This window comes from Leptonychotes weddellii, chromosome 14, assembly GCF_054177405.1.
Source record: "Leptonychotes weddellii isolate Sample4059 chromosome 14, ASM5417740v2, whole genome shotgun sequence".
In the NCBI taxonomy this organism is placed as follows: domain Eukaryota; kingdom Metazoa; phylum Chordata; class Mammalia; order Carnivora; family Phocidae; genus Leptonychotes; species Leptonychotes weddellii.
The window spans coordinates 34,444,086-34,464,309 of record NC_138382.1 but is presented as its reverse complement, the minus strand read 5'-3'; the positions used below and the strand labels follow the sequence as shown (position 1 = coordinate 34,464,309).

The window sequence follows — 20,224 nt, the reverse complement described above, 5'->3', positions numbered from 1 at the left end:
TTAAGTATGTCAAAACTTGATTGCTGTATATGGCTCCAGACTTCGATGATTATGTACAAGGGAGGGGACTGGGAAGAGAAGAGATGCATTACTGAGCAAATATGTTGGAGGGGCACTTTCCTATACATTATTTTTCAAAATGTGCAGGTATTACCTGACTTCCATTTATAGCAAAGTAAACTGCAGTCATTGCCAGTTGTAGGCAAACTTTCTTAAATGCATATTGAAAAATTTGTGAGTGGTGGCAGAAGGGAGGAAAGGAATTACTAAGGGAATTGATTAGTCCTATGAATCATTCATGTCTCTTCCCTGCATCAATTTAAAATGCAAACGGATAGCCATTTAGGCACCCAGACCCTGGCCCTTTCCAACTCCCTCTCCACACCCCCCCCAATCAGTTTCAGGCTCAGGGGTATGTAGTGGGATCTTGCTTCAACCGTTGGCTTGGACCACAGCTCCCTGTGAGAGGCTCTGCTTTCTAACATTGGAAAAGCTCCTGAGGCCTTCTTCAGGAAACTGCTTACTTCCTTCACGGTGTCCAGAGGGATGTGAAACAAGTTTGGGGTTTCCCTTCACCCCTGAAGTCTTCAAGCAGAGCATCTTCTTACATTTATGTCTTTTATCTACTTCTCAACATGGTTCCATGCCTCTTTGGGGCACCACACTAATATAAATTGTTAGAGGGCTGAGACTAGGGGGAGGCTACTGAGGTGCCCAGGGTGCGAAATTCTAGGAGGTGCTCCCTTTGGGGATCATGCGTGGCACTTGAGATGCTAACTCATTAATTCTGAAGTGTGGTCCTGGCAGCCTGTACTTCTGCAGGGTGCCTTGGATGATTCTTACATATACCTGTTCTCTTTTATACTTAAGAGCTTTGTTTTGCCTTGTTTTTTAAAGAAGTGGAAGCATTTGGCCAGTTGCATAAGAGGATGAGATAGTGCTAAGAAACTTTCTTTTCTCAGCACCTTGATAAATCTCACCTTCATTGTAGACTCCCCTTGCTTTATCTCCAGTGTCAAAATAGTAAAAGATGCACCAACACTATTTTCTGAGATTCTAAATGAAAGCAAGAAGTAGTTTCATATTGGAAGCACTATTTGCGCATGTTTTACATTTCTCACCCCGTCCTCTTTATATGTTTTGTGTTCTCAGACGTAAAGGTAACATACATAACACCTATGTGCTGAGTCTTAAGTTATTACCTCTGGTGTTATAGAATAGCCTCACACACAAACAGGCTTTAGTAGTTGATATAACACTACCACTTTATACCACTTTTGGCACCAGAAGATTTTTCCTCCTCATCATTAACTTTTTAAAATTAAGCAGATTAATTTGGGGAAAGAAATACCTATTTCAATGAACTGACACACAGAATCAAAAATATTTTGCGTGGAAGTAAAAATTGAGAATGATGTTTTGGCAGTTAGAATATGGCTAGATAAGCATTATATAGTCTAACTCTAAAATTTGTTACTATTTGATGAAGAGGTACAAAGCTGAATGTATCTGTAGACTAGTAGTCTAAAAGAAAATAAGACCATACAAACATATACCCACTTAAAATTCTATCACTCCTACTTATATCCAAGGCATACCATCAGGCAGCTATACTTTGGTGTTAACTTGAACACAGGTAATATATTTTACAATTAAAATGATAGTTCCACATTTACTGGATATGATCAAACATAAAATATTAAAACATGTTCACTGCCAGCTCTATAGATATTCAGATAATGTTAAAGTTAACTCATATTGAATTGTGCTTTCCTGATCTATCTACGATTCACCCAAGTGGAACATACTAATTGTCCAAATAGTGTAGGAAATAGTTATCTTATAATACTGTGAGGTACTTTGCAGAAATACGGTCTGTACTCTCTTTTCTTGTGTTTTTTGTTTTTGTTTGCCACTGACGTCCAGTTTCATGAAGAGCAGTGCCTGTGGTCTGTGGTCTACTTAGGGTCCCTCTGGAAATATTCAAAATACATAATGTGGACTAGGCATAGGTTTCTGATATATCAGGGTTCTGAATGTGGGTGAGTGATAAATGCAGTAAAATTTTATTGGTTGCTACTGTCTTCCTTTATCATTCTTTGTAGACCACCAAAGCTAGTTTGTGTGTATTTGATCATCCCATCATCCAATAATGTATTGACTTGTCTGATGGTAATCGTATTGAAGAGGTGGAGACACCACAACATATAGCATTACCTTCTGAATCATTTCATTAAAGAAAAGTAGAAATGTATGAAAGTGTTAAACATCTTAATATATTACCTCTTTTTCATCTTAACCTACTAACCAGGATTCTATAATAGTCTGACCATTTCATTCCTTTCCAGAGCAAGAAAGCAGATTGAGAAGATTTCATTGGTCTGTACAGGGAATTCAAATTGACTCCCTCAACCAACTTTTTACCTTTACTGAAAGAAAAATTGAAGGAGCTGTTCATTTGGAGAAGATGTTAGAAGGGTGTGCATGTTTGGCATTGAAGTCTGTTGTATGGTAGGCTTTGGTTCATAGCTATTGGGGTCTCTTGCAGCAAGGGAATCCGAATTTTGAATTTGTACTTCTTACTTTTTGACCCTAAGAAAGTTGTAAATGACTGTAGCACAAGTTAGGATTTAACCCTTCAAATCATTTGAATATGGTTGATGTTAAACTCCTATCCCTGATTACTTTGCATTCAAAATTTAATTAGGAGAGAGCAGATGGCGTATTTGTGTTTTACAAGTTCTAGCCTTGTCTTTGGAGTTATGGATTTAGCAAATGAAGGCACGAGGGCTTTGTCTATGACAGACCACATACATTTTAAAAGTGTTACTCTTTAGTGTTCAGTTGTATTTATATAGTGTGAATGGATTCTTCAGAGGCTGCAGTTTTACATGGAGCCATCCTTGAGGCGTACTCCTGCTCATTTCTTCATATTAAAGCCACAACTTGATATTTTTGGTAACATTTGGATCAAAGAACAGGGGCAGCTGCAAAAAACCTGACTTTAAGGAAAGAATATCGAAGAAAATATATTTTGGTGCTTGGCTTTTTAAAGGGGGAGGGTGGCATTTCATTACTAGAGAGAAGCAGTTAAGTATTGTCCAGAGATTGCACATTGACTGGGACAGAGCTAGTGCCTGGTTGATGAGCTGTGATCAGTCTGGTTTTCCTTTTTTTTTGGTTTCAGGTACACCGTGTGTGTATATATGTGTATGTGTGCGTCTGTGTGTGTGTATAAGTTGACTTTGGGAGCAGAAAGATGGTAATGGTAGAGAAGAAAGTATTCTTTTCTATAATGATAGACCTAAATTTAGAATGTTACTAATATTGCCTAGAAGATGAGCTAGGTATGCATTGTCAAAATAAGATACTTTTTTTCTGGAATACCTAAAATGTTTCTTACAGTGGTTACTGGAGTCTTGTACAGCCAAGCTGACTGAGACTGTTTACCTCTTGTCACTCTAATCTGAATTTGGATGACCAGGAAATGATTTCTATAATTTTAGCAACTTATTTACTTTATTTATTTATTTTGAAATTCACAAAATATTTCACGTTATACCTACTCAAAAGCTTTCTCTGCTTTTGTTTTTCCCCAGTATGCCAATACTTACAAACATGATTTTAATGTAAATTTTATATTGATAGCCTCTTAGCATTCTCTCAGATTTCAATTTCTCTAAGAAAGTTATTATGCAACCAAAAATTTGACAGATAAATATAAAGTGTCTAGCAAGTGATGTGAATAGTAACAGAGATTTTACTTCATTTCTGTCAGCTTTCTGTGCTACTAGTATTAATAATAGAGTATATGGCTCTTGTTCTGTGCAGGTATGTACAAGGGTCTTTTTTGTCAAGGGGTTATGTCTGCCTGTGCTGAGAGACAAATTATTGGTTTGGAATCCTGAATTATGTAATAAAGATATTCTATGAGAACTCAAAATATAGATTTAAATCCCCAAAACTAGGAAAACCAGACAGATGAAAGAATATCATCTTTATGTGAGAGATGAATTATGATATTCAAAATCACATCCAGCTTTGTAAAAAAAAAAAGTGGATTTATTCTATACACTTAGATTATGGGGAAAATGACATGAAAGCACATGCTGATAAAACTTGTGCCTTCTGGTGTATAAAGCAAATATCTAAATATATGTCTATTTGTGTCCATATACAGAGTTAAAGGACAGTTTTCCATGAAATAATGCATTCCTTTAGAATTGCTGTAGATTTTCATAATTTTTAAAACATTCCTATTGTAACCTACATCAAAAGGGCAGCCAGGGTTTTTGTATCTGACTATACATATGCATTATAAAAAAGTGAGTCTACTGTAATTACCAGTTTGCAGAGCGAATTCCTGCAGGGTTTGTACTCTCCCCATTACTAAAAGAGATAAGTTGAAATGTATTAAAATTTCACTGTACAACTGGGAGTTTTTGTTCACAGTAAATGTGTTAATGTTTCTTCATTGCTTGACTGTTTGTGTTTAAATTTAGGCAACGTGCCCAACAGGGACAAAATTATAGGATAAAGCTATGTATAAAAGAAAATCCTTCTGAGAGCACCAATAAGGCTCTTTTTAAAAATAAGCAGTTACATATAATAGTACATGAACGTGGCCACAGAAAAAAGTTTTATCTGTCTATTTCAGAATTATTGGAATTTTTCTTTCTCTTATGTAAAAGTTAAGAGGACTGAGTTTATGTCAATAGCTAATACATTTTGATGTAAAAACATTTATTATTTTATTCAGTGTTACTCCTGTAAAAAGAAAAGAGAAAAGATTCCTTCTTGTTCTTATGATGAAGAGAAGCTAATAGCATTTTGAGAGAGAAGTGATAGATCGCATTTTCTTCCCTAGGAAAGGAATTCTTTCTTGTTAAGAACTCTAATTACAGCCTGTTATATTTTTGGAGCATTTTTCTCTGCTTTTCTTCTTTGCCACAAACTTAGTAAATACATTTATTCACATAGATAGGCTTACATTAAAAAAAATTAATCTGCAACCACTATCACCTAGTGTGAATACATAATGAAATTCACAAATACAAGATGAGGCTAGTATTTCTCTGTAGTCTAGAGTGGGCAGAAGTTGAAGTTATCTGTAAACACCAGCTATATATGTTTTAGCCAGCCCCCTCCTCTCTCTCTTAAATGTGGAAAACGTATTGTAGTTCCTACTCTTTGCCTTTTGTAGTTTTTTATTTTTTTTGCCTACTTTTCCATACGGAAAGATGAAAGAATTTGCCAGTATCCATATGCCATCTCAAATGTCTCCACGTGCCTCACACTACAGACTCTCACAAACTATGCAAAGAAGCAAATACAAAATATAAACCTTCATCTTTAAATGTTGCTATCCTAGAAATAGTGTTTTGTAATTAGTGATAATGTATGCAGGTAAGTGGAGATATATCCGGGGGGGTGGGGTGGGATGGAGGATACATTCGTATGTTTATGCTTTCATTTGTTTGTATCCATACATTCAAGTACCCATAGGAAAATGTGAAAAGCCCATGAATATTTCCTGTTGTGTATTAGCTTTCCATCATAAAATATATTTTTCCCCTTAAAATAGGTTGGTTCACCAGAGAGAGAGAGAGAGAGATGCATTTAATTTTTCCTCCTATACACTGTTCTTTAAAAAGTAAATTTTTAACTGATAGACCTTGAAGTCCTTTAGAGCTATTACTTTCTTTTGGCTAATTCGTAGAAAGGCACCATATGAAAATTGGATTTTTGATCTGATGGAGTGATTTTTGAGTTCTTATGAACCATTTATAGTCTATCAAGTAAATCCTTCTTAGTTCACGGATTATTGACCCAATGGACCATATTAGCTGCTTCGAAGCTGTTATAGGCCATTATGTTGATTCAGCTGACACACATGTGAACCCAGTCCACATGCCCAAGATGACATTAACATTGTTCTGGAAGACTCCCTTTTTTTCCCCACAAGGCTTTCTATTTATTTCTTAATTTTCAAGAGTTAGCTCCGAGTTCCTGACAACCATTGCAAAGGTTTCTGTTTGCTCAGTGAAGTTGAAGCATTTGTTAGCAGCTAGATGGTCTATTTTTTGCCATCTTTCTCTATATGTCTCTCTTTGTCTTTTAACCAACTAATCCTTACAAGAAAAAAGAGAATAATGTTTTTTCAATACTCTAGGGCACATTTTACCCTCAGATACTTATAGATTCCTTAGAAATTTGTGAGATTTCTCTGAGCATCTGAATGTAGCCCTTTGAATTTGAGAAAACAACCTTTTAGAAGAAATGATAACATTGTATTTGTGTTTTTAAAAAATGTATTACCTGTGAGGTTTCACTTGAAAAATTCTGGCAACTCTAGCCAGTGGTAAAATCAAGATGTGCCTTTAGTGATTTAAATGAGGCTCTAATGAAGCCAGTCCAGGTCTCGGCACGGACCCCTAGGGAATCTGTGACCTAACATAAATAACGTATAAGAGGGCATGTAGACTGTTCATCATATCATTATTATTATTTGTAATAGGTATGATTCCTGAGGTGATATCTGCTCTTGGGCAAAGAAACATAGTCTTTCATAATCAGACATAATTGTGATGTACAGTTATATATGCACAATGGAAAGTATTAAAATGTTTGTTGAGATATGCTGCTTACTAATGGGCAATCCCAAGACAGGTAGAAATAAGGTGATATTAAAGGAACCATGTGTTCTTAGGGATGCCTTGTGTCATTTTTTTCAGATTTTGGCCTTTCTTAATATAATCATTTAAAGACTCCATAGAAAGCTTTTCAGAGTTACTTTCTCTGTCTAAAATGTACCACTTTATGGAAAATCCTAATATAAATTAACTGCTTACTTTGCCGTTTGCCCCACCTTTTCAAGTTGCTTAAACCTTTACCCACACCTCTCCCTTTGAGTGTAGTTTTGTCCACATCTCTTATTCGGTTTTAAACTCCTGTTGGAACTAAAAAAAAATATATCTGAGGAAATCTCACTGTGGAGGGAGGGTAGCAAGTGGGATTATTTAGCTTCTTGCCTTTCATACGCAGGCAGAGTGGAAGGAGCCCAGGATTACTAGCGGTGGCCATTTAAGGACATCTCAGAGCCTCATTTTCTGCTGTTTGAAAAAATCTCTAATTTGGGAGATTTTGATGATTAAATACGAGAATGTATTTGAAGTATTATGCAGGCTTCATAGCACTGAACAAACGTGGATATTATTAGTCTCACAAAGGCTGCCTCAATTGGCCTGGGTAATCAGAGTTGTCATCTGAAATGATACATTCTAAAATGCAACAACTTGTCTCCCTTGTTGCTTCCCTGGGATAAATTCTTTTCACAAGCCTAGAGGAGTAAATTTAGTTAAAAGGTCACCCACCTTATGCTCTTGCTTGGTAAGTGGATTGATTACTGTGCTCTGGCATTTGAAATAATGTGGTTAGCTCCTTTTGCAGAGGATCAAGATTTAGAGGTACTCCTCCCTTAAAGGAGTCTTTCCCATGCTGTCTGGAAAGGAGAGGCATCATCAAGTTAGGATAATGTCTTACATTTGGGCACAACTTGGGACAAGTCTTGGGTTATTCCTGCACCTCTTTGCTTGGTCACCAAAATATGAGATCATCATGCAAATCGTTCTTCCCAGGATTGTAGCTGCTCCAGAAATACTGGAACTTAAGGCTTTATCTTGTCTTGCTTCTTGCCTAATGAGGAGTATTTCTTTGTAAAGTGCTTAAAGGTTTATAAATCTTCTTGCATCTCATTATAAATCCCTTCCTTATTAATGTCTTCCCTATCATATTATATTAGTAATTGTTTTCATGAATGCCACAGAGAAATGTAATCACATTACCACCTTTCAAATTGCATTAGTGAAAATGAATAAAATGTATATCAATGGAATACAAAATTGCTGATTCAACATTAAGGTGAAATGAGATGAGTATTACTTAGCATTCATATGATATCAGAGGTGCTTTGGCTCCTTATATAAAGTTATGTATTCCGGTAAACGTACACTGAGTTTAGTTAAAGTGGGTTATTTTGTGTGATGAGCTAACCCCTTATTTTCAATTAGATGATAGGTATGTTCACTGAAAGAGTATTTCCTTTCTAATTATCACAGCTGCCTGTGTGAGTAGTCTGTAAAATTTGTGAGCATACAGGCAATAAATGGAATATCTTAATTGTTAACTGTTAGGTAAGAAAATAAAATGTTTCTGCCCAAATTGAAATGCCTTTTCATTTCCTGTTTCTCTAATATTACTAATTGCCTAACAAAATAGCTTGTATTACCATAAGCCTAATTTAATTGAAGGAAAAAAAAAGTAACACATGCACTCCAAAGCCTGAATATGCTTTGATGCCATAGAAGCATGGATATTTTCCTTATATAATTGGCTATATCCCGCTGTTGATTTTTGCTCTGAACTCCTAAATTATTTAAATGGGGTCTTCCTCATGTCGATTGATAGTAGGTTGTGGTCGTAAGGTAATGACTACAGATGCTCATTGGACCCATGTCTGTGAAAATTTATGTGCCCGTGTATATGTCTCTTTCTCCCTGTTTGTGTTTATGTATTCACACATAGTCATAGAAACATTCACACTCATGTATAAACATTTACTCAGGAGCTTGTGGTTTTCCTTCTTTGTTCCCTCCCGCTAAACCAAAACCTGACTTTTGCAGAAGTAACTTTTTCATTGCAGTAAGTTGAGGAATGTTTTTGCTAGTATACATGACAGAATTCATCATTGTCAATTTGTTTTAAAGATTTTATTTATTTGAGAGACAGAGAGCAAGGGAGCATGAGTAGGAACAGGGACAGAGGGACAGAGAGCAGACTTCCCACTGAGTGCAGAGCCCTACACAGGGCTTGATCCCAGGACCCTGAGATCATGACCTTAGCCAAAGTCAGACACTTAACTGACTGAGCCACCCAGGCACCCCCATTACTGTCAATTTTTAACAAATTTTCTTAGTTTAAGTATCTTGATACTAGTATGCTGAGCATAACTGAGAGCCACCCTCCCCCCAATTTGTTGAAGAATGTCCTAGATTTCCCTGAAGGAAAAATGGCAATGGACTTAGAAAATAATTGCCAATTTTTAGATGGATATATTAGGCTTTAATATTTTCAAAGTAGAAGGGATTTTCAAATTTAGGTACCAGGAAAATTTTTTTTGTTTGCCTTCTGTTTATTCACTCATTTAACATTCGCATACTGAAGACCTACTAGGTTAAAGAAGGATATTATGCTACATTATGTATCCGGGGGAATGCTATCTTATGAGTTAAGTAATTTAATGCCACCAGTAGAAACCAGCTTTTGCAGTGAGTTTTGTCCCTTGCCCCTTTTAAACAGCTTTATTGAGATAGAGTTCATACATCATATATTCTACCATTTATAGTGTACAATTCAGTAGATTTTAGTATATTCATAGTTGCATGTAACCATCATCATAGTCATTTTTGGAACATTTTCATCACCCCAAAAAGAAATCCTTTAGCTACCCCTGCAAGCCCTAAGTAAACCACTAACTACATTCTGTCTTTATGGATTTTTATGTTCTGAACATTTCCTATGAATGGAATCCTATATATGTGTTCTTTTGTAACTAGGTTTTGTTTTGTTTTGCTTTTTTTTTACTTCACATAATGTTTTCAGGGTTCACCCATGTTGTACTATATATCAGTAGTTCATTCCTTTTTATGGCCAAATAATATTCCATCATTTGGAATGTGCCATATTTTTTTATCCATTCACCAGTTGATGGAAGGATCATAGCTTTTAAGAGAAACTCAAAATAAGGTTTAAAATCTCTGGACTTTTAACAGTAAGTGGTTTTGAAAGGCTACTTTTCCCCAGTGAATCTCTTTCAGTTATGTTAGAGAAGTGTTTATTATGAAGATGATATATTCCTTGATCAATAGTTTTATTCTCATGGTGACTTGTTTGACCATCTTTGAATTGTCCAGCTTTTCATCTTGACCATGTTTACATCAATGGCATCTGGCCCTTGCAGTGAGTCTGGCCTTAACTTGTGTCTTCAAATCCTCTGATTCAGCCACAAAATCTGATTGTTGAAGACACTAAGAAATTTCAGAGCGCCTAGGTACAACAAAATGATCGTTTTCATCAAGTTGCTATTTCTTCCTATGACGTTAAAAACATTTAGACAAATTTAAAGGAACCTGTTATTGAAGGGTTAATTAATTTTTCAATCTCAAATTTATCTTACCACCAAATAAGATAGATACTTTTGCTGTAATTTCACATTGTGAAATTTTGAGTGAATCTTGTTAAGCAGACAGAATAACTTCATTGTTTCTCATTTGCTATTATTACTGTTATGAGTAGTGGTATTTACATGCAGTTTAACACTCTGTGGACCCTTAACTTTTATAGTATATTTTATAATCACTGATAATTACTTTTTGTGAACTCTGTGAACATTGCCCATTGAAACTCAGATTTGTATTTTTTTTGTATAAATACTGAAAACATACCCACCTTATTACAACTATAGATTTATATTAATAGTTTCATAGTTGGGGTGCCTGGGTGGCTTAGTTGGTTAAGCGTCTGCCTTCAGCTCAGATCATGATCCCAGGGTCCTGAGATCGAGTCCCTCTCCCTCTGTTCTCTCTCTTGTGCTCTCTCTCTGAAATAAGTAAATAAAATCTTTAAAAAAATAGTCTCATAGTTAGAGTTAGATAAGACTTTTAGATTGTTATAAATCTTCTTTGTAGGACAGTTAAAACCATGGATCTTTTGGTCAGTGTTCTATGTCCAACTCATGCCATCTTGTCTTATTTCAACACCTGATTGCAAAACCCTATAGCACAACAGGGGGACATACCTTTGCTTTAATCATGTCTGAGATTTTTAATCAAGTAAAAGTAAGTTTCTTGTGCTTCTGCCTAGTTCAAGTTGACCCAGAAGCTGTCCACCATTCAAAAAAATTGAGTTTTGTTTGCTTAGGCTGCATTGTGTGTTGGCCAAATTTAGGATATTGAGGAGCTCTACAAAGGCAATGTCATAGAGATTTTCCAAGTCTTAGGTAACACTCAGAGCACTTAGTTTGGAAGTTGTTTCTTTTCCATTAGCTTTATGTATCAGCCATGTGAAAAATGGGAAGGGAAACACTTACCTGAAATGAATTGTGTAAGACCGTTGAATCACAGACCTGTACCTCTGAAACAAATAATACATTATATGTTAAAAAAAAAAAAAGAAGATAGCAGGAGGGGAAGAATGAAGGGGGGGAGTCAGAGGGGGAGACGAACCATGAGAGACTATGGACTCTGAGAAACAAACTGAGGGTTCTAGAGGGGAGGGGAGTGGGGGATGGCTTAGCCTGGTGATGGGTATTAAAGAGGGCATGTACTGAATGGAGCACTGGGTGTTATACGCAAACAATGAATCATGGAACACTGCATCAAAAACTAGTGATGTAATGTATGGTGATTAACATAATAAAAAAATAAAAATATAGAAAAATACTAATGATGTATGGTGATTAACATAACATGATAAAATTAAAAAAAATTTACACAGGGAGGTATTTCCTGACTTAGTCACCTTACTGCCATTTGAATTCTTTAGAATCTTCGTGACAGTGTTTTTGAAGTACTGTCTTAGGTTTTCGTATACAAGATGTATAAATATGTGGAAGTCCCATTAATCTCTGTGCATCTCTTTGGCCATTCTCTTCATCCAAATTGCTTGGTAACTGTTACTTTGTAATTAATACCATGTAATCTGTGACAGTATTGGAATACTTAGCTTCCAGATTCATTAACAGATAATTTTCTATTTCAGATTTTTATTATTTTTTTTTTTAAGACTGAAGTATTTCAAGGACGATTTTCCTACCCAATAAAGTGGTTCATTTGATCTCTGACACCATGTATATCTTTCCTTTTTGGACTTGTGTCTGTGTTCGGAGATGAATAACATATGTAGTGATGACTTAATAAGAATTCATTATAACATAGACTATTTTATATCCTCATGGAGGGTTGGCCAATTTTACATATTTATGATATCTACATGTGACTTCCAAAGTAGGAAATTCAATTCGTTAAGAAATTTGTTCTTGCTAAAAATAAAAAAGGTGAGCCTTGTCACTTATAACCATCATAGCCAATTAATTTATACACCTAGAATCTACCTAAGTTTACAGAAGAAACTGATGGGACAGAATGGATACTATATTAATAATCAGCTTTTTCTATAGTTCAGTTTTAATGTAGGCCAGGTACTTATCTATTAAACATTTAAAAATGATTCAAATACAATTTCATAGTCTAGGTTATAAATCTTGATATCCTACCCAAAAATGAACAAGGGAAAAGCAATTTAATAAAGATTTTTAGTTATATATGGGGGATTTAGCCAGGGTTAATAAACACTTGAAGGGAGCTCCTGGCAAATAGTTTTTCTTAGGGAAAGACAAAACCTAGAATTTAAATTTTTCTTTTTTTTTTTTTTCCTTCCTATGATTGCTCCTTCAGAATATATGTTTTATGGTTCTAATTGCCCCGTGGCCTTATTTTGCCTTTTGTTATTTTGTATTAATATGTAACTTGTATAAGTGTTCCCAGACAAGAAACAGCTAATAGATTCATTAATGAGACTTGTTTATAGTTCTTTTGTGAGGCACACTAAATATTAGCTGAAGCAACAATCGTGTTTTCCTGGGAAATGTCACTTAGTGAGAAGATTGATGTGCAGTTCACATATACTTGCAGAGTTCAAGCCAGCTATGACTATAATAAAGCTAAAGAGACTTCAGTTTTAGTGATAACAGAATCTTACTTGAATAGAGCTTTGGAACTCATCCAGAATACTTTCGAATGCACTTTTATTTAATATTCAAACATAAAAGTTTTACTGATTGAACCTTGATTAAATATTTTTATTCTTAATTGACTTTATTTTAGATATACTTTTGAATGTCATTATTTATAATTTACTGGTTTAATTGTATGTTTTCTTCCTTCCTCTCTAGAGACTGGAAATAAACTGATTAATAATTGGGAAATCCACCCTGTCATTTAAGAGCCATGTAATATCCATATAAACATTTCCAAATCCTAATATTAAAAACAAATACTAATCCCTGTCATATCTATCTTAGAGGATTATAGTGTACATACTATGGCATCATATATGTCAAAGTGTTCATTTATTCATTACGACTACATATGTATTAAACATTTTATAAAGTGTTAGGAAAATAGTACATTGGGAAGACTCATAAGGGGAAAATATTCAAATATAATATGTGGAAAGTGTCTTGGGTCATAAATGGTTTCCATTTATTGAGCTTTTCCCATTACTTGGCACAGTGCTGTGTGCTTTATAGTCATTATTTCATTTAAGCCTTTGACTCTCTTGTGATATTACTGGTACTGTTAGTGATGAGGAAAGAGGCTCAGAGGATCATGTACTTCTTCAAGTGCCTTTTGAGTACCTGTTATTTGCCAGTATACACTGTAAGCACCACAAATGTGTTGCCCTGCCCTCATGAAGCTTAAATTCTAGAGGGAAAGACAGACATTAATCAAATAATCACACAGATGTATAAATACATTTATATATAATAGATAAATAAAGATAAGTTACAGATAAATCTTCACATCCATGATACGTGCTAGGACAGAAAGACCCCTTGTGAAACAGGAAACTAATGGGGAACTTGACCAGGAGATGAAGACAAGTGCCCTGGGGCATGGCAGTAATATTGGAGTTGAAATGTGGAAGATGGGCATGAGTTAACCATGTACAACGGGGGTTGAATGGTGGTGGGGCAGGTTGAGGGGCTCTGCCCCATGACTGTCTGACTGTAAATGGGATTACAACTGAAATTCTCAGTCAGTCAGATGGAGAGTTTACACAGACTTGGGTTTGATTCCTATGACTTTATTAGTTCAATGGCTTTAGGCAGGGTACTGAATTATCTCCACCTCATTTTCCTCATTTGTGAAATAAAGGTAATAATAGTACTAACCTCATGGTATTTTCTGACGATTAAGAGCTAATATTTATAAAATATTTAACATAGTGAGTGGAAAATGCAAATATCCAGTAAATCTAGTGATTATTAATGATAATGGGTAATAGGTTACTGTTATAAATTTTAAAATCCTACCTTTGGAAGAAGAAAAGACAGAGGAATAAAAAAGGAGAGATGGTATTTCTCCCGCCCATGTGAGGGCGTCCTTCTGTTCTTTTAGGGTCGTTTCTCTACACCCACTGCCCACAAACTCTGTCAGGTCCCTGAGCGCAGGGACTCTGCCATCCGTTTCCAGCCACTTAACACAGTACTTGGCTCCAAAATGATGGTCTTGTGTAGTGATAATATTTGAAGCTGTAGGAGAGGATAAAATTGCCAAATTAAAAAATGAGAGCCTGGCGTGGGAAACACCTGTATTTATTTACAGTGGAGAGAGAGTGAGATGTCGCTGCCAGAAAAACTAGGATAGTTGGTCTCTACAGCCCAGGAATGAAGGAGAGAGTGCCGTAAGCTGCATCGAGGTCTGGGAAGACCAGGAGACTAGAGAAAGGGACCAAAATTAATGAGAACATTCCTTTTGGAGAAAGTTTCAGAAACGTGTGGGACAGAATCCAGATTGCAAAATTAAAATGTAGGTGGTGGTGCAGAAGTTAAAAGCAGTGGGTGCATGGATTTTTGTTTCAAGAAATCCATGGTAAAGGTAAGCAGAAGGAATAATTACTTTTAATAAGTAGCCAGATTTAAAAAAAATTCATTATTGTTATTGTTCTGGGGGATTTGGCAATGCCGATCATGTCAGAATTGAGGAAAGAATTACCGAGCGCTGTTGAAGAGGCACGGAGGGGCTGATAATATGAGACAGCTAGACCTGCATGAGGATCCCTGCAAATACAGGGGGGAACAGTCTGACTAAACTGTCTGTTCTTTTCCTGGTATCCCCTTTCTGCCACTTCCTCATCATCTCTGGATTTTCTGTAGTTGAGAGTGCCCAGCAGTGAGTGGGAGGAACTTATATCTTAGCTGAATGAAGGAAGAAGTTAATGTGCTTACAAAAAATGAAAGTTTATCCATTTCTACTCTTCCCAGCTGTGTCCTTGTAAAGCATGTACATTTTTGAGGCTTAACTGCCTTTGATAATTTTATGATAATTTATTTTCTTTAAGTGTGGGTGAGTTGGCAAATGATCACATTGATTCTGTTTTGTTGTGAATAAATAGTATGTCAGAGTTTTATGCTGTTTCAAAAATGTTATTTAGAATAAAACTTCCTTTGAAGCCACAATAGTCTCTTACTCAAAATATTTATTTAGACCATATTGTTTAAATATATATAATTCCCTTAAGGAACAATTGTAGTCTATAAAAATCTGAATTTAAAACAAATAGACCTTCTGGAATTCATAGAAATACAAAATGGATATTCCAGTGTTTAAGTGTTTATATACAAAAGGAGTTGAGGTGTTCCAGTGTTTGTGTGTTTAGGTACAAAAAGAGTAGAATTCATAAAAAAGGATGATGATCTGAAAAGTTTAATTCCCAAGTGTGCCAGATGTATAAAGTTATTTAGGTAGAGAAAATATTTAAATCATAGAGTAGTTCAGAGTAAATGAATGAGTCAACTAGTGAATAAATAATTATACATAAAAATAAAGCAAATCTACAGTCTCTTAATTTGTTCTGTCCTGAATATAGCTATAATTAAAACTGAGAAAAGTGTGCTTTAAACACAATGTAAAATTAGGCTATTTTTGTAAAATAACTGAATGTTATCAAATTAATGACTGAAAATATGTATGTCTCTTGTGCTGGAGTTAACATATAGTCCTTGAGAAATCATATCTTTTTATTGGGAATTTTTAAATTTTGGTAAAGCAGAGGTGATTTTTGTGGGGGGGGGAGTTATGAAAGCTTGTATTATTACAGTTCAGATTACATGAATATTTTAATGTCAATGTGGTTGCCGTATCTGAATTTATAATTAGATAGTTTGTAAAGTACCTTGTTTTTAGTAGAAACACTGCCCTCTAAACCGTTTTGTTTGGGTTTGGGTTTTTTGACCATATTACAGTCAAATTGTGAGTTCATTAACTAATGAACATGATATTTAAATAAGCTGTTTCTAACCTGTTATGTTCTGATATATTGCTCGGTCAGTAAACTATTGAAGTGGAAATAAGAAATTTCAGGAGAGATATTTCCCCCTGTAACCTACAAATGCATATATTATTCTTGCTTAGTCAGCATTTCTTCCTTTGGTATCCCTATTCTTATTACTCGTTCTTCCAGTCACCATTGCATACAGCAAAGTTTTACAGTCTGGCTAATATATAATTGGACTGTTGACATTGGAAGACAGACCCTGAAATATCAGGCAGATTATACAATTGCATGTTTCCCTAGTGGTAATGGAGCAGCAAATTAGAGGTGGAGGTGAACTAAGAAAGGAGTCTATAGTGAGGACTCTCATTGCAAACCGAACTGGGACCTATAGATTGATGTTCATTAATGAAAAGAGAAATACTTCTAAGTTGCCTGATCCAAAGCATAGGGACCAGTAAAAACTCTGTCCAGTCTTATTCTCTGTAAATATAATTTGGCCCAACTGTGTTAACAATATCTAAAATACTGTCTGTTAAAAGTGAGACAGTTTATATAAAAATCCAAATGGTTCCAGGAATATGAGCATCTGGAAGTTGTGTAAGTGAGCATAGCTTTCAGTTATAGAACTGTAATTTCAGGTAGTTTCATGCCTCTCCTCCAACAACCCCCCTTCCCCCCAGCACCCCAAATCAGTAAGCATTGATTGCATCTAAAGCTGTAGAGAGATCTTTTCCTGGAAGTTCAGGTAGTTACCGTAGATTGTTAATCTGTGAATGATCAGACTAAATTCCTCTGTCTTTGGAATTTCCATGCAAATTAGAACTAAATGTATGAAATAAATTTATTAACTGTAGTCTAGGAGCATAGGTCAGCTTTAGCAAGTTCTAAGCATAGGTTTTTATCCATAAAAAGTTACACTTCATTTATGCTAATTTTCTGTGGATTCACTTTATAATATAAACCGGTGAGATGATTTTTTAAAGTACCTGTAAAGAAATGAAAGATTTTTGAGTGTGTTTTCCAGTTTTCTAAGATACAGTTGGGTTGTTATAGATATAAGATGTTTACACAAATGGCTTTTCCTATTCTAATCTAAAAACAAATTTAAACTTATTTTCTTAACATCACCATTAACGTAAAAGAAAAGAGGGCGCCTGGGTGGCTCAGTTGGTTAAGCCTCCTTCGACTCTTGATTTCAGTTCAGGTCTTGATCTCAAGGTTGTGAGTTCAAGCCCCACTTTGGGCTCCATACTGGGAGCATACTTTAAAAAAAAAAAAAGTAAAAGGAAGGTTGTTTTGTATTTTTCAAAATAGGAATGAAAATGAAATTAATACATCAAAAGGGGAAAAGCAAGGAATTGGGAAGTAGATAAATAATACCAGAACTATGCTAGATTTTATTGGGCCGACAGGAGTGTCTTTCAAAGTGTATCTGATAGATTAGCAAAGCATTTAAGTGAAACTCAGCAGAAGAAAAGTAATATTCTAATAATAATATCTGTATGTCATGTTTTACTTTCACCAGCATTTCACCTGAGCATTATTGTATTAGAATGTATTTTTCTGTGCTATTGCCAAGTGGATAAACTTAAATGGGAATATATAGTAGCAGCAATATTTTTTTCTGTTTGGGATCCCTAGCGTTACAAATCAAGCATCTTGTAGAATATGTAATCCTTTATTCTTATTCTGCTTGGTCTACGTTTCTAATTTAAAGGTTAAATATGAATGACACAAAACATTCTGTTAGTGAATGAGCTTTGTTTTCTTACATTTTTTTGTAAGAGATTTTGATCCAAATTTATTTTTAAAACTCTCCAGGCCCCTACCAACATAAAGCCTTTAAAAATGGAAGTGGATGTTATTTATTAAAATGGTGAAGAAACACAGTACCTTTGAACAGATGCTGATCCTTTTTTTTCCTCCTTTATTTTTCAGGCCATCCGTTGCACACTGGTAAACTGCACGTGTGAATGTTTTCAGCCAGGGAAGATTAACCTGAGGACTTGCGATCAGTGTAAACATGGCTGGGTGGCACATGGTGAGGAAAATCTGGACTTTTCTTCCTGTTCTTGTTAGGTTCATGTGAATGTGCGTATTTTTTTCTGAGCAGTCGCTGCCCTGGAGAAGAGATGGGTCAGCTGTGCTCCAAGTGTTAGTTAACATTCAGGCTCCAGCGTATCCTCGGCTCCAAGGAGCAAGGCTAGGTGAGCAGAGCAGCTCTTAGCAGAAGGGTGCGATGTTTATAGGACAGTTGGGCCGTGGGGTTCTGACTGAACATAGCAGCGGCCAGCAAGCACCAGGCCTGATGGAAACTCAAACATACCACAGTTGGCCTTTCAGGGCCCGGACCTCAGAGCGAAGCTGGCAAACCCTCTTTGCTTGAGGAGAATTCGTCGATGACTGCTCGCCCTTGTCATATGCATTTGAGGCTGCATTTATCCTCCCAAATGTTAAATTTTGTATGGTCCAAGGTGGGTGAGAGAGTGAACAGGAACATTAGTTGGCTGGTATCTGAAAAAATAATCTGTAAATACGTCCTTTCAGTGTGCATCAGGATTGGAGGTGGCCAGTGTTAGAGTGGGAGCTCTGCGTAGGTGTGTGTTGGGGGCGAGGGTGACCCAGGGCCACGGCTGCAAGTGTTGCGGCTTTTTGCTGGATGCACAGAGCTGTTCCGCCGGTGTGCCTTGACTACTAAGCAGTTAATATCTTCTTATGTATGGCTTATGGTTTTTACATTTAGGCAAAAAGAGACTTAGAAAATAAGCAGACATTTTCTTTACTTCCTAGAATGTAGAATTTTAAAAGATAGGTAATGTTTATAAAAGAAATCTTGGCTTGAGTTTTTTTTTTTTTAAAGGTTTTATTTATTTATTTGAGACAGAGAGAATGAGAGAGAGAGAGAGCACATGAGAGGGGGGAGGGTCAGAGGGAGAAGCAGACTCCCCGCTGAGCAGGGAGCCCGATGTGGGACTCGATCCCGGGACTCCAGGATCATGACCTGAGCTGAAGGCAGTCGCTTAACCAACTGAGCCACCCAGGCGCCCGGCTTGAGATTTTTTTGACAGCCTGGGGTATTGGCTCTTTAGTGGACATATTCTTCATTCCCAAGCTGTGCCAAATATCCAGTGGGTTGTATTTTTATAAATGTCATGTTATCCTAGCAAGGTCTGAGGTAACAACACTGGGCCATGCCTTGAAATGCTTTTAATTCATCATGTACCTTGCTTGTTAGGGTGTGTGTGTTGGCGTTGTGGGGACATTTCAGCCATGTTTCTGTGTGTGAGAGAGAAGAGGTAGATAGGGTGGTAGGAGTGGAATATCCTGGAAGGGGTGTGCCTGGCAGGCAGGGCCACGATCCTTCGGTGCCTCCAGGGATGGAACTCTCCTGTTTCATTAACAAGGGCAAAATCTGCAACAACTCGGTCCGGTTTTGAACAACAGATGAGCTGCGGTTCCTTTGGCAGTGTATGTGTGTTACTGCATGCGGTGATTTCTTCTCTCTTCCTATATTCATTTCCTAGGGCTGCCATAACAAAATACCACGACTGGGTGGCTTAAATCAGAAGTTTATTTTCTCTCAGTTCCAGAGGCTGGAAGTCCACCATCAGGGTGGTTTCATTCTGAGGACTTTTCCTGGCTTGTAGATGGCTGCCCTCTTGTTATGTCCTCAAATGGTCTTTCAGTGGGCACACACTGCTGGCGTCTCTGTGCATCCAGATTTCTTCTTGTTCTAAGGACACCAAGCAGACTGGATGAGGGCCCTCTCTAATGGTCTCATTTTAACTTAATCAGCCTCTTTAAAGGCTCCATCTCCAAATACAGTCACGTTCTGAAGTACCAGGGGTTAAGGCTTCAAGGTATGCATTTTGGGGGCGGGGGGACACAGTTCAGCCCATAACACTTCCTAAGTATCCTTGTTTCCCTGAGTAAGTGTTGGCTTTGCTAGGTAATAGGTACCAGAACTTACGTCCCAAGCCCATCAGGAGTCACAGAGGCAGTAATGGGTCAGATCTGGCTCTGCAACTTCAGCGGTATAGAGTTCAGCATCTCTGCTGCCTAGGGTTCTTATCTGTAATACAGGATGAATAATACCTCCTTTGCAGGA

At 36.5% G+C, this 20,224-nt stretch overlaps 1 protein-coding gene across 12 annotated transcripts in view; it reads left to right on the top strand.

Moving 5' to 3' along the window:
• Positions 1 to 20,224, top strand: part of BNC2 (basonuclin zinc finger protein 2) — a 420,003-nt gene that overhangs the window by 254,260 nt on the left and 145,519 nt on the right. For all 12 annotated transcript variants that reach the window (XM_081804108.1, XM_081804117.1, XM_081804113.1 and 9 more), the window contains one exon: positions 18,055 to 18,157. In XM_081804108.1, the coding sequence (XP_081660234.1) occupies positions 18,055 to 18,157 (103 nt within the window). The remainder of the gene's footprint in view (positions 1 to 18,054; positions 18,158 to 20,224) is intronic.